General features: G+C 54.2%; 1 protein-coding gene across 1 annotated transcript in view; it reads left to right on the top strand.

Annotated features, from left to right (window-relative positions):
- The window catches only part of FH (fumarate hydratase), a 54,107-nt gene that overhangs the window by 10,077 nt on the left and 29,425 nt on the right, over positions 1–14,605 (top strand). The window contains exons 2-4 of the mRNA XM_054991073.1: positions 7,324–7,458; positions 9,930–10,040; positions 13,559–13,735. Coding sequence (XP_054847048.1) covers positions 7,324–7,458; positions 9,930–10,040; positions 13,559–13,735 — 423 coding nt within the window. The remainder of the gene's footprint in view (positions 1–7,323; positions 7,459–9,929; positions 10,041–13,558; positions 13,736–14,605) is intronic.

Genomic DNA, 14,605 nt, shown 5'->3' on the forward strand with positions numbered 1-14,605 from the left:
CTCGCGCAGCTGGGCAATCACCTCCCCGCCTATCTCCAGGCGCATGGTCCCTGCTGGAGCGAGACATGGGTGGGAAGAGGCCCCAGGGAGGGAAGAGCAGCGGCCCAACATGGGCTGCCACAGGCCACCGAGCCGGGCCAAGCACACCCATTCCAACTGCGGCCGCAGCCCCTCGTCTTGAGACCGGTCGGCGCCATGAGTGGCCTTGGATGTGTGGCCGAGGCCGGCGGCCGAGCCGGTCCCTGGCCCCACCAGCAGCAGGGCCACAGATACATACCGTGCTCCGGATCCATGCCCCCCGACGGGCCCGGTTGAGGCTCCTCGTCGCTGGCAGCAGGGGCTTGCTGTGGCGGTGGAAGGGCTGCCTGTTCCTGGGCCCCGCTCTCTGCCAGGGGGGGCACAGACTCCGCTGCCTCTGCCTCCGCCTGGCTTGGGTCTGGACCCTCAGGGGCCGTGCCTACTCACGGGAGAGGCCCTGTCACACATGTGCCACGATCCATACGTCCCCCCCCTCGCCTCCCTGAATCCACAAATACTAACCGGGCAGGACCTCAACGCCCAGGCCGCCCACCACCGCCTCCGGGATGACCGCTCGCATGACCGCCTCTGGGCCTGGGAGCCCCTCGTCAAGGGCCCGCTCATAAGGAACCCCCTGAGACATGAGGAGGCGCACTCGTTTGCGCGCGGGCCCGAAAGAATCATTCCAGCGCTTCATTGCCGAGTGAGCAGTGCGGGGCGCGTTGCCCACAGCCGAGACCCTGTCAGCTGCCATCTGCCAGAATGCCCGTCGTCGAGACCGGGACGAGGCGCCCCTGTGCGTGCTCAGGGCGACCTCCGCATTCTCCACCACGAGCCCAAAAAGCAGCACTCTCTCGGCCTCTGTCCAGTTTGCCTGGCGCTGGCTTCCGCCGCCACTAGTGCTCTCAGCAGACATGGGGGTAGTGCCCGCTGGAATGTCCGGTCCCCGAGATAAGTGGTGGGAACCAGCCACCTAGTCATGTGCTCACCCATCCCCTCGGCAAGATGGAGGAGGGCACAGGGGGTGCAGGACCGGGAAGGGTGGCTGGGACGGCCCATGCAGCGGACAGAGGACCTGCTCCTGAGCACCACTTGCAACGGGCCGCTGAGACCGGTAGGCCTGCTGCTGTGCGTGGGGGGGGGGGGGTTCAGGGTGCTGAAACTCAACCTGCGTTCCTTCCAGGCAGGACCTTGATCATCCCCGCCTGGTGCCCGCCACTGCCGCCGCGGCTCCCAGCCATCTGGACCAGCCACCTCCTGCCAGCCGTGTTTGTCCGAGCGGCCCTCAGGCGGCGCCGCCTCAGACGCCGCCGCCAGTTCCAGGCCAGGGTGCCATCCCTGCTCCTGGGCGACATGACTTGCCTGGACCGCTTCCGCCTGGACAGGGCAGCCATACAGGCTCTGTGCGAGGAGCTCGCGCCCGCCCTTCAGGGGCAAGCTGCGGCTCCCCGGGGCATCCCCGTCCTCCAGAGGGTCCTGCTGTCCCTCCGCTACCTTGCGACCGGCTCCTTCCAGGGAGTCATGGCTGAGGCCTTGGAGGTCTCCCAGTCATCCGCCAGCCGCTGCCTGCATGCCTTCCTGGACACCCTAGTTGGTCGGATCCGCGAGCACATCCACTTTCCCACCTCGGAGGCAGAGTTGGCACCCATCCGGGCTGGCTTCTCCTCCTTTGCAGGCTTCCCCAATGTGATTGGAGCAGTCGACTGCACGCATGTGGCCATATGCGCTCCCAGAGAGGAGCCGCAGGTCTACAGGAATCGGCACCGGTTCTACAGTATCAACGTCCAGGCAGCCTGTGACCACCAGGGGATCTTCACGGACCTCGTTGCCAAGTTCCCGGGAAGCGTCCACGACGCACAGATCTTCACCACCTCCGGCCTGAACAGGCTCCTGTCATGGCCTGAGGGGAGAGGCTGGCTCCTAGGTCAGGAGTTGGTGGGGGAGCTGTGAGGGGACGGGGATGGGAAGGGAGATCCTAACTCCGCCTCCCCTTGCAGGTGACCGTGGCTATCCATTGCTGCCTTACCTCCTGACGCCATACCCTGCGGATGAGCCCGCCGACAGAGCCAACTACAACCAGGCCCACCGGCGCACGAGGATGGTGATCGAACGTGCTTTCGGTCAGCTGAAAATGCGCTTCAGATGCCTCCATCACACGGGCGGCCGCCTGGCCATGCAGCCGTTCACCGTCGCCAAGCTCGTGGCTGCCTGTGTCATGCTGCACAATATTGCCGTGCGCCAGCAGCTCCCCTTGCCAGCCACAGAGGGCCCAGGCGAGGACCCCTGGCTGCCGCCCACCGGTCGCCTTTCTCCTGACGCCCCTGCAGAGCCCCAGGAGCATGACCGAGCTGTGCGAGACAGGGTCGCGGAGCACCTGTGGCATGCTGCGCGCTGAGGGCCATGCCTGGCCATGGGGGGCTCGGCCGGCCAAACACTCGCCCTTTACGCCCCTATGGTGTCCCAGGCGGCCCCTCCGAGTCCCCGCTCCCTCAACCCCTGCATGTAGAGAGCATGGGAAAGCCGCCCCGGCCAGCAGCCACCGCCCCCCATGGACGGGCTGCACGGGAAAAGCGGTTAATGAACTTGGCTTTATTCCCAATCGATTCCAGGGCCGCATCAGGCGCCCAGAGAGCAGCTTGCCAACCCAGAACCCCGGCCTCAGCAGCCAGGAGGGTGAGGGCTAGGTAGCGCGTCGGAGCAGGGGGAGGCCAGCGACCCCGCCACGGCATCCCCGTTACAGAGCAGGGGCCCGGCTGGGGTCCAAGATGCCTGTGCCTGGGATGGCATATCGGCAGCTGCCCGGCTGTCTGCGGGGACGGGCTCCAGCTTCGGCCGCTTCCTGCCAGGCCCCTCCACTGGGTCACCCTCTGGGTCTTTAGCGGGTGGCGGGTAGCGGGGTGGAGACCAGGCGGTGAAGCCCCTCCCAAGTTCCTCCTCATCTGGCGAGGGGCTCCGGGTGGGCGCCGCTGTGGGGGCAAGAGGTGGGGGATGGGAGCGTCAGGGCCCCTGTGGGCTCTGGGGTTGTTGTCGCGGCCGCAGGCCGCCCCACCCCACATGCCCGTGCCCCTCCTGTTGGCGAGACTCACATGGTGCCGCTGCCCGCGCCTGCTGGAATGCCCCGTGAACCCGGTCCATGGCAGCCATCCACCTGTCATTGATGGTCCCTGCAGAGGGGGGAGAGAGGGAGGGGGGGCACCCGTTGGTGGCAGCCCGGCATCTGCTGCAAGCACCTGCAACCTGCGCCTCGACGGAAGTGGCTGGGACGCCTCCGGGCCCTTATGGCCTGCCCTCTGTGGCAGCGGAGGAGGCTCCCTGGATGGCGCCGAGGACCCTGACTTACTGCGCGCAGGGCCCGCAGCCACCTCCTCTTCCAGGAGGTCATGCTCCACCTCGCACAGCGCCGTGTCTAGCCACGCTCGTATGAGGTGGGCCTCCTCCGCACGGCCAGGGAAGAGCTCCTCCAGGTAAACTGGCCGCGCAGTCATCGCACCCTCATCTGCCAGGAGGTCATTCCCGGCAGCCTTGGCAATGAGCTGGGCCCCGAGCCTGGCCGCCCACTGCTCCCGCCACCCGTCGCCCTCCATGCAGCCGGGACCGCTGTGGGTATAGTGTTTCTGTGCTGCCCACCGAACTACACCGCCCGCCGGCATGACCTTGTAGGGTCTGAGATGTAACAATTCCCTATCTTCTGTCTGGCAGCTGCATAGTTCATGGATAGGTTCAGCACAGGCCCCCCCCCCCCCGTCTCAGACCTGTGGGTTGGAGGGGAGGGGGCCGTGGTGGTTGGCTTCCTATGGCCCCAGGGCCCTCTTCCCTTGCGGGGATGCTGTGCTGCTCAAGTGCATCCTTGCGGGACGTGAACCCTTGGGCCTGGCTGTACATTGCGCCGTGGGACTGGGAATAAAGCTCATCTACACATGGACCCGTGTCTGCCTGCGATACTTTGGTGAACTGCCAGCCATATCCTGCCCTGGCACCATGAGCGCATGACCAGGCCCGCGGTGACAGCGCATCCCTTCCAAGGGGGGGGGGCTTAGGATGCACAAGGACTGGCCAGGGGCCGCTCTGGCATGTCTTCCATATTGCCCTAACGCACCTGCCCTGCCTGGCATGCCGCCCTGAGCTGGGGCAGTCACGCAACCTGCCATCGGGGGGCCCTCCCGGGCCTGGGGTGGCCACCCAGCCTGCATGGCCCGGCCGGGGAAGGGGCACGCTGTGGCAGCCAGCCGGGAGGCCTCGGGCTCCCGCATTTTAGCCACTTTGCGCAGCTGATGCGCTCTTCCACTGCCCCTGTGGGCGGGGCCAGCGGCCTTCCCTGCAGGATTGGCGGGGCTGGCAGCCTCGGAGTGGTTCCCCCCCCCCGGCAGGGCAACGCGAGTGGCCACAATTGCTGAACGCAGGAGACGGCGCCGAGCCAGGGCGGAGCCACGCGCAGCCTCGGACACACCCCACCCCTCCCAACAACCATGGCCTGTTGGCGTGGGAGGCTGGCAACTGCTCCACGGGATTGGATGCGAGGCAGGACGCCCTGGGGTGGAATGACCAATGGGGCTGCTGCAGACGCCCGAGGGGCTGGACCCACTCTGGGAGGCGGCCGCTCATGGGACTGTGTTGCTGGGGCTGCGGCTGCGATGGGGGCGACCCTCCCCAGGCGCGCGAGACCTCCTGCCCGGGATATGGCATCCGCCTGCCACCACCCTGGATTCTCCATTGGTGGGGGCTAGGGTTCCCGCGAGTGGACCGTTTCCCCTGCCATCTCCCGCTCCCTTGCAGTGGCAGCTCGCACCACCCTCTCCCTTGCTTATCGGGTGCCAGCTATTCTCCCCACCGGGGATTGATCCCCCTCCCCGCTCACATGCCCCGCCCCAACCCTCTACCTGGCCATAGATGCAGGGGGGTTAGCCGTGTTAGCCTGTGGTAGCGAATTCAAAAAGGGTCCCATAGCACCTTTAAAACTATCCAATTTTATTGTGGCATAGGCTTCTGAGAATCAAGTTCTCTTCGGCAGATGGGTGGTACAGACACTGGTCAAATACAGAGGAGGAGGGGGGCAGGAGGAGGGAGGGAGGGGGCGGGGAGGCAAGACGGGGTGTGTCGGATACATTTGTGGCAATGTGCAGGTGGGGAGATGTGACGGGAGTGTTGGGGGAGGGGCGGAGGACGAAGTCAGACTCGCAGACACAGAAAACAGTTGTTGTACATCTCGTTTTATTGCACTGGAAAGAGCGGGCTTGCGTTTAGGCTGGCGAGGGAGCCGGAGCATTCCACACAGCCCTCCTTCCCGCTCGGAGGGGCGGGGCTGGGATGCAGGCCGCGGTGCGACGGTGCTTCCTGGGCTGCAGCCAACCGTCCGTCAGAGATGTTTGGGGAGGGCGGGGCGCGGGGGAGCAGCCATGCCCTGGACGTGCCTGTGGGGGAAAAAGTCACGTGTGGGCTTTGCCTCGTTCCACTGGCAAGGCAAGCCCCACACTCCGCCATCCGGGGGGGGGGTTGCACATGGTCGAGGGCAGCAGCTGATGCATGACGGTCTGGTGAGGATGCACTCGGCCTTGGCAAGCCTTTACCTTTAAGGGAGAGAATGAGCTGGTCACAACAAACACCTGGCCACATGTGGTTTTCGAGGCGCCTGCCTCTGAGGCAGCCAGGGGCGGGCATGGTTGCCCCCCACCCCTGCTGGGCCTCACCCAAAGCGGCAAGTGAGCGGGTGGGTTCAGGTGAATGGGCGGTTTGCACTAATCTGCGGAATGCCCCCCCACCTCCTCCTTACCTGTCAGCGCTCTGTCGGTCATCACCAGGTGGGAGCGCAAGAGTCAGGGCACCTGCAAGGAAACGGGAGAGCATGCGGTTAATTTGCAAAGTGTCATTCCCTTCTGCCACGGAAGGGTTAGTTTGTTTGTGCTTAGTTAGAAGCAACTAGCATGCATCAGTTAGCTGTGGAGTCATTCTTTCTATCACGGTAGAAAGAGAGTTAGGCAGTTAGGCACCTCTTCCCCTTTATGCGAAGTTCCCCCAGTTTTTCGCAAAGTCCCCTGAGTGCATTCTGCGCCTGCCAATGTGAATGCCCTCAGCCCGTTTCGGTTTTCAAAGGGGCAATGCCACTCAGCAGACGGGCAGAGCCTCCGGCCGAGTGCTCACTTACCTGGGGGTTTGGGCGGCGCTGGCCGGATGTTTTGTAGGGCGCGGTCGCAGGTGATTGGGTGCAGAGAGGGGGGCTCGTCCATGCCGGGCGCGCACGCTGATTGGTCCCCGGGATAGTTCTCATCCTATGCTCCTTCGGGCCATAGGGGCGGGGCGGGGCGCTCAGAGAGGGGGCTGATTTTTCGCCGTTCCATGGACGCCTATGGGCTACGCCTTCTTTTTCCGTGGCGTAGCTTTTTTGCGCCGCTGTGGGCGTTCCCGCTTCTGGAGGAGCTTAGGGAGCGGACTAACTCCGACCCCGCCTTGCTCCCCGCCACCCCCTGCGTCGGCGTAGGGCTCTACGCCACTTCTGCGCCGCCGCCCGGGCGCCTGTGGCTTGCATCGGTGCTGGCCCGCCAGCGGGCCAGCGCCGCGTCCCAGCGCGGGCGGAAGGCCACTTACGCGGGCGTACGGGCTAGATGCGCCCTCGCAAGCCTTAGTTCGGTTCCTGTTCACTTTCCGTGCCCTTCTTAGGATTGGGCTGCCCGTCTATTACTTTATTTTCCCTTGGTCTTTTTACTGCTGTTCCATTTTTAAAAGTCCGATAACGATCTTTACCTTTGCCGATTCTGCGGGTTGTCTGTGTTGTTTCCTTTGCTTAATCTTTGGTAAAAGCTGCTGCTGAAGCTTGGTTCTGACGATCTTATGCCAATTTAATGACTCCTGAGGCACTGCAGAGATAGAAGCTCGCCCTTCTCTGAGGGGACCTCAGTGATGGTGGGAGTCCTTGATTCAGAACCCCCTCCCTCACCGAGATCTCACTCTCTCGGGGGTGCGTAGCGTTCAAGCCCAACTTCTCCCTGAAGTTGGGGTGGAAACGGGCGTTGAGGCGCCTTGCTTTCCAAGAAAAACAGTGTCTCGGACAGCCCAAATCTTAGGCTGCTTCAGACCGCCATAAATCCAGACTGCCATAAATCCAAACCGGAAGTCCTCCGTACCATAAGCTTTCCAGAACCACAGCTGTGAGATGCAGAGAGCTGTGGTTCTCAAAAGCTTACGCTACAATAAAGTTGGTTAGTCTTAAAGGTGCTACTGACTCTTTAATATTTATCTGCAAGTCTTTGGTAATTATTTGTTCTGATTTACTAGAGGCCTTCATTTTTAACTTTGATTTTGTTTTCTTCTCAGGCTAGTACTGACGCTTTTAGAATAGAATACGATACCTTTGGAGAACTGAAGGTTCCAAATGACAAATATTACGGTGCCCAAACGGTGAGATCCACAATGAACTTTAAGATTGGCGGTGTGACTGAACAGATGCCAGTGAGTAACTCAGCCTTGAAGGGATTGGGCCTGGGATCACGAGAAGGGGTGCTACAGATCATGCTTTCGCTTCCTTCTCTCTGCTTCTCTGAAAGAAAGTTTAGTGGTCTTTCTATGTTCATTTTAACCAGTGGTAAGAACAGTTGCAGATAAAAGCAACATAGTGGAGAGAGAGTGGAATGAGGGTAGAGAGAGAGTACGTGCTCCTGCTGCTCACTGTCAGTAAGAGTCACCATCATGGCCACATGCTCTCTGTTTTCATTTGCTTTTTCTGCACTGTGTTAATCTAACTGTATTGGCCCAGAGACGCTCATCCCCCATCTCTGATGGCTTTCCTAGCCACTCAGGATCCCCCGGGGCCTCTAAGAGCTCTGGTCGTTAATTTTGAAGCTCTCCGACTTTGGGGTGTGTACCTCCTTGGCAAGCTATACTGGACACAGGCAGATAAAATACGTAATTGGAGTTTATTAAAGAAAGAACACAGGAGCGTATGCGAAGCAGAAACTGCTCTTAAAAAGCATTTAGGCAAGGCAAGAAAACAAATAACAGCTTGATGTCCTGCGTTCTAACTAACTAAAATTCTACTGGCTATCTAAGAATTCTCTGAGTTGGTTCCAAAGCTGGTTGATCTTACCAGAGTCCATCCATGCCAGCTTACTCTAGGCATCTTGGAAGTGGCAGGGAGCTGAGGAGCTCCCTCTCTCACACATTGCAAGTGGTTAGCAATGGCTTTAACTTTAACTTTAATTGAATTTTTATACCGCCCATCTCCCGAAGGACTCAGGGCGGTGTACAGCCAAAATAAAACATACAAATATAAAACAGTAAGGATATAAAATATAAACATATTGGATAATTTAACTCAGAACAGGACAACTCAATTAAAACACATTTAGGTCAGCCCCGCTTGTTGGAATAATAGCGTCTTAAGGGCACGGCGAAAGGTGTGTAGGTCAGGGACCATACGTATCTCCGGGGGCAATTCATTCCAGAGGGCAGGTGCCCCGACACAGAAGGCTCTCCCCCTGGGGGTCACCAGCCGACATTGTTTGACCGACGGCACCCTGAGGAGGCCCTCTCTGTGGGAGCGTACCGGCCTGTGGGAGGCTATCGGTAGCAGCAGGCGGTCTCGCAAATACCTAGGCCCTAAGCCATGGAACGCTCTGAAGATGGTAACCAGCACCTTGAAGCGCACCCGGCTGCACACCCAGCTGCCAGGTAGCGAACTGATCAACTGCCTAGAGACAAAGAGGCTTCTTGAAATCTGGAGGGGCATCAGCCCACTCGAAGAACCAATCAGGGCTGGCTTATTTAATTGGACATTACAGCCTGTGGAAGCTTAGGGAGTATGGCTGCAGCTGAGCTCAGCACCAGGCTCCAGCCTTCTCAAGGCCACTTCCCACAGGAAGAAAGCCGTTCACAGGTGCAGTTAATTATCAAAACTAGGGAGTTTCCAGTAAACAGGCCTAGGAAGAAATTTGCAGGACATGAGGCCTGAACCAAAGTTTCAAACTTAACATTCTGTCTTAGGTGGTACAAGGCCTGGTCCTTACAGTTACTCATGACGTTGTTTACACTGGTTAAAAGGAACTTGACCCTGATTTTAGCATGTCTGAACATGGATTGTATCTTAATTTATTTATTTGGTTTAAGTCTGGAGTCCAACAGCACCTTAAAATCTAACAAAACATGTAAGTTTCCGAGAGTCGGAGTGTCAGATGCATAGGAGTATAAATCTGTCCGGCCCAATATAGACATGGAACAGAAAACAGGATTGGGGGTGCTGGTGCAAAACAAGATCTTGCTCCTCTTCCAGATAACAGAGGGCAGTTGGCTTGCTACCCCCAAGCAAACTGTGAAGGCTGCCAGGAGTGCTTCTGCCCAGAGGGCGGAGGATAGACAAATGAGCACCAGTTGCTGCTTCTGTCAGCCACAGCTTCATGCCTGCCGTGTGCGGCAACATTTTGTGGGGGGGGGGGGGGCGGGGGGGAGGAGAGTCCCCTCCTGCAAGTACTTTTTCCAGGAGTTTCAGACCCAAGAAGCAGTTTTGTGGCCATGGAAAAATGCTTGTTTGATTCTTCATGCATCTGTGTGACAGTTAACTGAGTTGAAATTCTCAGCAAGTTAGAATTTTACTCACATTTTAAGCCGTTTGGACTTTCCATTCTTTTTTGTTGAACCATGTTCAGTAAGGCCTGAGACATATGAATACCTCTGTAACATGATTGAAACTGTTCTTTAATAGTTGAGGGGGGCATTGCTTTCATAGTTCCACTGTTTCAAATAGGATTTTAACCTGTAGAAGTAGACTCATCAGTGGAGATGAGCTGGTGATGGGGATGGGGGCAGTTTATCACCTCCTTCATTTGGTTGCATGAAGGTCCTTTACAGAGGTCAGCAAGTAGGTGCCTCCCATATTTGCTGTGTATATAAAAGTTCCCTCTTCTAAAGACTGCTCTTTTAAATTGTAGGTGCAGGTAATAAGAGCTTTCGGCATCTTAAAACGAGCAGCTGCTGAAGTAAATCAGGATTATGGTCTTGAGCCAAAGATTGCCAATGCTATTATGAAGGCAGCAGATGAGGTATGTGGTGTGTGTGTGGCACCTGATCTGATTATCTCTCTTACTGAAGCAAGCTTTTGTAGAAATGCTGTACAAAAAAGATATAATATCAGCCACAGGGAAATCTTGTTTTTGTGGTTTATTGAGGTACTAGTAACAAAGCCGGTTGTTGGAAAAAATGCACTGGGCTCTAAAAAGGGGAGGGCAGGCTGGCGGGCATTGTCTCCTCCTCTGTGAATGATCCCGGCTGGGTGAAGGCGAGGGGCGGGCATTGCCACTTGTCCACTCCTGACACCTGCTGGGTGAAGGTGGGAGGCGGGCATTGCCACCTGCTTCGCTACTGATCCCAGATGGGTGAAGGCGAGGGGCGGGCATTGCCACTTGTCCACTCCTGACACCTGCTGGGTGAAGGTGGGAGGCGGGCATTACCACCTGCTCTGCTACTGATCCCAGCTGGGTGAAGGTGGGAGGCGGGCATTGCCACCTGCTTCGCTACTGATCCCAGCTGGGTGAAGGCGAGGGGCGGGCATTGCCACTTGTCCACTCCTGACACCTGCTGGGTGACGGCGAGGGGCGGGCATTGCCACCTGCTCCACTACTGATCCCAGCTGGGTGAAGGTGGGAGGCGGGCATTGCCACCTGCTTCGCTACTGATCCCAGCTGGGTGAAGGTGGGAGGCGGGTATTGCCTCCTGTTCAGCACCTCATCCCAGCCAGGTGAATGCAGGGGGTGGGCATTGCCGCCTGCTCTGCTTGTGATCCTGGCAGGTTGAAGGGGGAACGGGCATTGCCTCCTCCTCTGTGTCAGTCCCTGGCAGTTAGGTCCCTCAAGCCCTCCACAGTTAACACACAGGTGTTCCAGTTGAAGTAGCTTTATTGAGATCCATACAGTACAGGTGTTCACCCGAAGGTGGCAATTGGCAGAAGTGACAATTCAAACAAAAGCATTACTAATTATAGGGAAATTTCCTGCCCTCCGAGGCCCGTTGACATTGTGGCTCGAAACCCCAAAAAGGTTGCATGGGAACAGATTAGTTTAGACTACATGAAGTACAAAGGAAAATATCCCAGTCTCTGGGAAAGTCACAATGTTTGCTGCTAGCAGCTCTCCTCCAAGGACACTTGCTGGAAGAAGTGAAAGAACATATTTGCAACAGATAACGGAGAGGCCCACTGGCTCTCCTGCAATTAATATCAGCAGTTAGGATACTCTCTGATGATCTACACAGAATACAGCAAATAACTCTAGCAAACAGTATTGACCAGTACAAAAGGGAGAATACAATCATGGCAGGTATGCTGGCATACATGACACTCTGCTCCTGATCCCGGCCGGGTGATGGGGGGAGGGGGGAGCATTACCACCTGCTCCACTCCTAATCCCAGCTGGGTGAAGGGGGCGGGCATTGCCATCTGCTCCACTCCTGATCCTGGAGGATAAGAACACAAAACTCCTGCGGTAAGAATAAAGGTATTTAAAGTACACCATGCAAATAAGCAATTTTAATGTATAACGTAAACACTACTTACAATTCAATCCAGTACAAGATAAACAATGCAATAAATCTTACATAAAGTGCAAATGCAAGATGCATATACAATTCTTACAAAGTGCAACCATACAATGAAAAGTTCCTTCCACAATATTGGAATTCCAAAATATATATGAAGTACACTTAAGAGAAAACCCTACTGGGACTACCCTACTCGGACACAGTCCTCAGAGCCTCTGCAGGATGGTTTTTAATCCTCTGTTCTTCTCAATAAGAATTGATGAGGCAACGCTGTAGAGGAGGGCCACCAACGTTGGTGTAGACAGGGTCCAAAAGCTGCTGAGAACCACTCAACAGGCGCTAGCAATTCTCCTGTTTCGCAGGGCTTTATCAAGAAGGTTCAAATTCAGCCAATTTGCCACATCTGGCCTTCCAGTGTATTCCTTTCTCCACAATCAACATCCACAATGTGTTCCCAGATACAACATCGAGTGTATGGTTGCACTTTGTAAGAATTGTATACGCATCTTGCATTTGCACTTTATGTAAGATTTATTGCATTGTTTATGTTGTACTAGATTGAATTGTAAGTAGTGTTTATATTATACATTGAAATTGCTTATTTGCACGGTGCACTTTAAATACCTTAATTCTTACCGCAGGAGTTTTGTGTTCTTATCCTCCTGGTTTGGTACTCCGCGGCATCCCTCCTTTTAGTAGTACCACTCCTGATCCCGGCTGGGTGAAGGTGGGGGGTGGGCATTGCCACTTGCTCCGCTCCTGATTCCAGCCTGGGCTTCCTGCCGTGATACACTCTTTGTGGGGACGGGCTGCTTTGTCTGGGCTTCCCTCCAGGGCAGCGCCCTCTGGAGGCGCACCAGGGTAGTAAATGAGTTGTCAGGAATATGGTTTCCCTTTATATAGTGGAATATTAATTGCTTATATCATGAAAAGGTTAAATATTTCAAAGCTGGGTGCTCTTTTCATCATTATATATTTTACTTAATTATTTATATGATTTATATCAATCAGTCATTGGGCTTGCAAATGGCGGCACAAAATTTTGCAGTAGATGCTAAGACCAGAACATTTTCTCCCATGAGCAACATTCTAACATATGCTTGATCTGGGCAGCCTGGAAATCTATCAAGCAAATGCGATATGTACTTTAAACAAATCATCAGATAGAGAGGGCAGTGAAGTAAGACATGTTCTGTTGTTTCTACCTCTCCACTTGGGTATATGATTTTCACTGAGACTCAAGGCAGATTACACAGAGTAAGTCAATACAATCAACAAGACGGAATATCCAATAAATAGTGCAATAGGATTTGGATAGCACAAACCAGAAATCTGAAACGAAGCATAACTATTAACATGACGTATTAAACAATACAAAGTGACATAGTGGGATTCTACTTACAGAAGCAGGTAGTGAACTATATACAACAAATCCTGTATCAGTAACGTAAGCAACACATGGAAGGAGCATCATAGGCCTTTGATGCATCTCTATGGTTTCCAGTGGATATATGAAAAGATACTGGAGTGATTATTTATCCACACAGTCAGCGATGCTATCGATGCTCCAGATTTCTTGTGCAAAGTTCTATTGGACAAGAATTTAGGATAACTTTAATGGAGAGAAAGTTTACATTGTTAGAACTCTTTTTGACTAGTACTTCATTTGATTAGTACTTCACCTGCACAAACATTTGTCAGCTAACAGTAAAGCAGCTGGATCTGTAAATATGCAACCCAGCATCTCTAGATTGGTCATCATACTCATTCTGAGAAGCAAAAGTCTCAAAATGCAAGCCTTATGTTATTTCAGTGAGGAGGAATCATGTGAGGGAGTTTGTTACAGAGTGAAGGCAGGAAATGTGATCTCTTGTGGTATGGACTTAAACATAATCTACAGTATTGGTGAAGTAAAAGTTTGTGAAATTTGGGGTTCAGTTTTACCTCACAATGACTTTAGCTTATTAATGCTTTGATTGTACCATGAAAACAGTAAGTAGCAATTATGTGTGTGTGTGTTTTGTAGGTATCGGAAGGTAAATTAAATGGCCATTTTCCTTTGGTGGTGTGGCAGACTGGCTCTGGAACTCAGACCAACATGAATGTCAATGAAGTCATCAGCAACAGAGCCATTGAGATCCTGGGAGGCAGACTGGGAAGCAAGGACCCGGTGCATCCAAACGATCATGTTAATAAAAGCCAGGTCACTGTGCAGTTTTCCAGACATTCTTGCTATGTTTACATTAGAAATGGTCTCTGTGAGATCAAAAGATTGGTTTCCGATTATCTGATTGGCTTCTTTTGGCTAGGCATTCAGCATGCAAAGTGTTTCATTCAAAAAATTCTGCATTTTTGCTATGAAATAAATGAACCAGCAATTTTCTGTAAGAAGTGTGTGTGGGGGGGGGGGGCAGGGGAGTTGAAGGTTGAAAAGGCAGGTGGGAGGGTATATGAGAAGAGAAGCCCACTGAATAAGCAGGACTAAGAAAGCAGGACTAAGGCAAATGATGAACACAAAAAGAATTGAAATGCTTGGGAGAGACAATGGGCAAGGGAAAGCAGGTTGAGAATTCCAGGTTGAGAATACCCAACTCAGCAGGCTACCAAACAGTTAATTTAGCTTCATTTTTCTGGCTCAGTGCAGGCTTTCAGCAGTTAGGACTTTGCCGTTAACTTGGAAATCAAGTAGCAAGGTATGATAAAGAATAATGATAAATTCATAAGCGGCCATGGTTTCCTCCATATTATATATTGCATGTACACAGAGTAAGATAATGGGTGTTGATGGAATTGCTTTCCCTTTGTCATAAACGAATATAGTACTGTCTCATTTATGTATCTGGTTTTGCTTCTTGTCTATGACATCTTAATTTCTGCCACGTAGCTCAGTGTGGCTTTCTTCTTTGTGCAATTGTGGTTCCCGTTTATGGGAGACATTCTGAGTTATGTTAGTCAGAGAAGTATATAAATGGTAAGAGATCTTTATACTGCTATAAGCATTGACAATAGTATTCTTCTGACCTGGCTGACTGGAGTAGGGATCACTGATACCCAGAGGGTGGTGTTTAGGAGC

Source organism: Eublepharis macularius, chromosome 11, assembly GCF_028583425.1.
Source record: "Eublepharis macularius isolate TG4126 chromosome 11, MPM_Emac_v1.0, whole genome shotgun sequence".
Taxonomy (NCBI): Eukaryota; Metazoa; Chordata; class Lepidosauria; order Squamata; family Eublepharidae; genus Eublepharis; species Eublepharis macularius.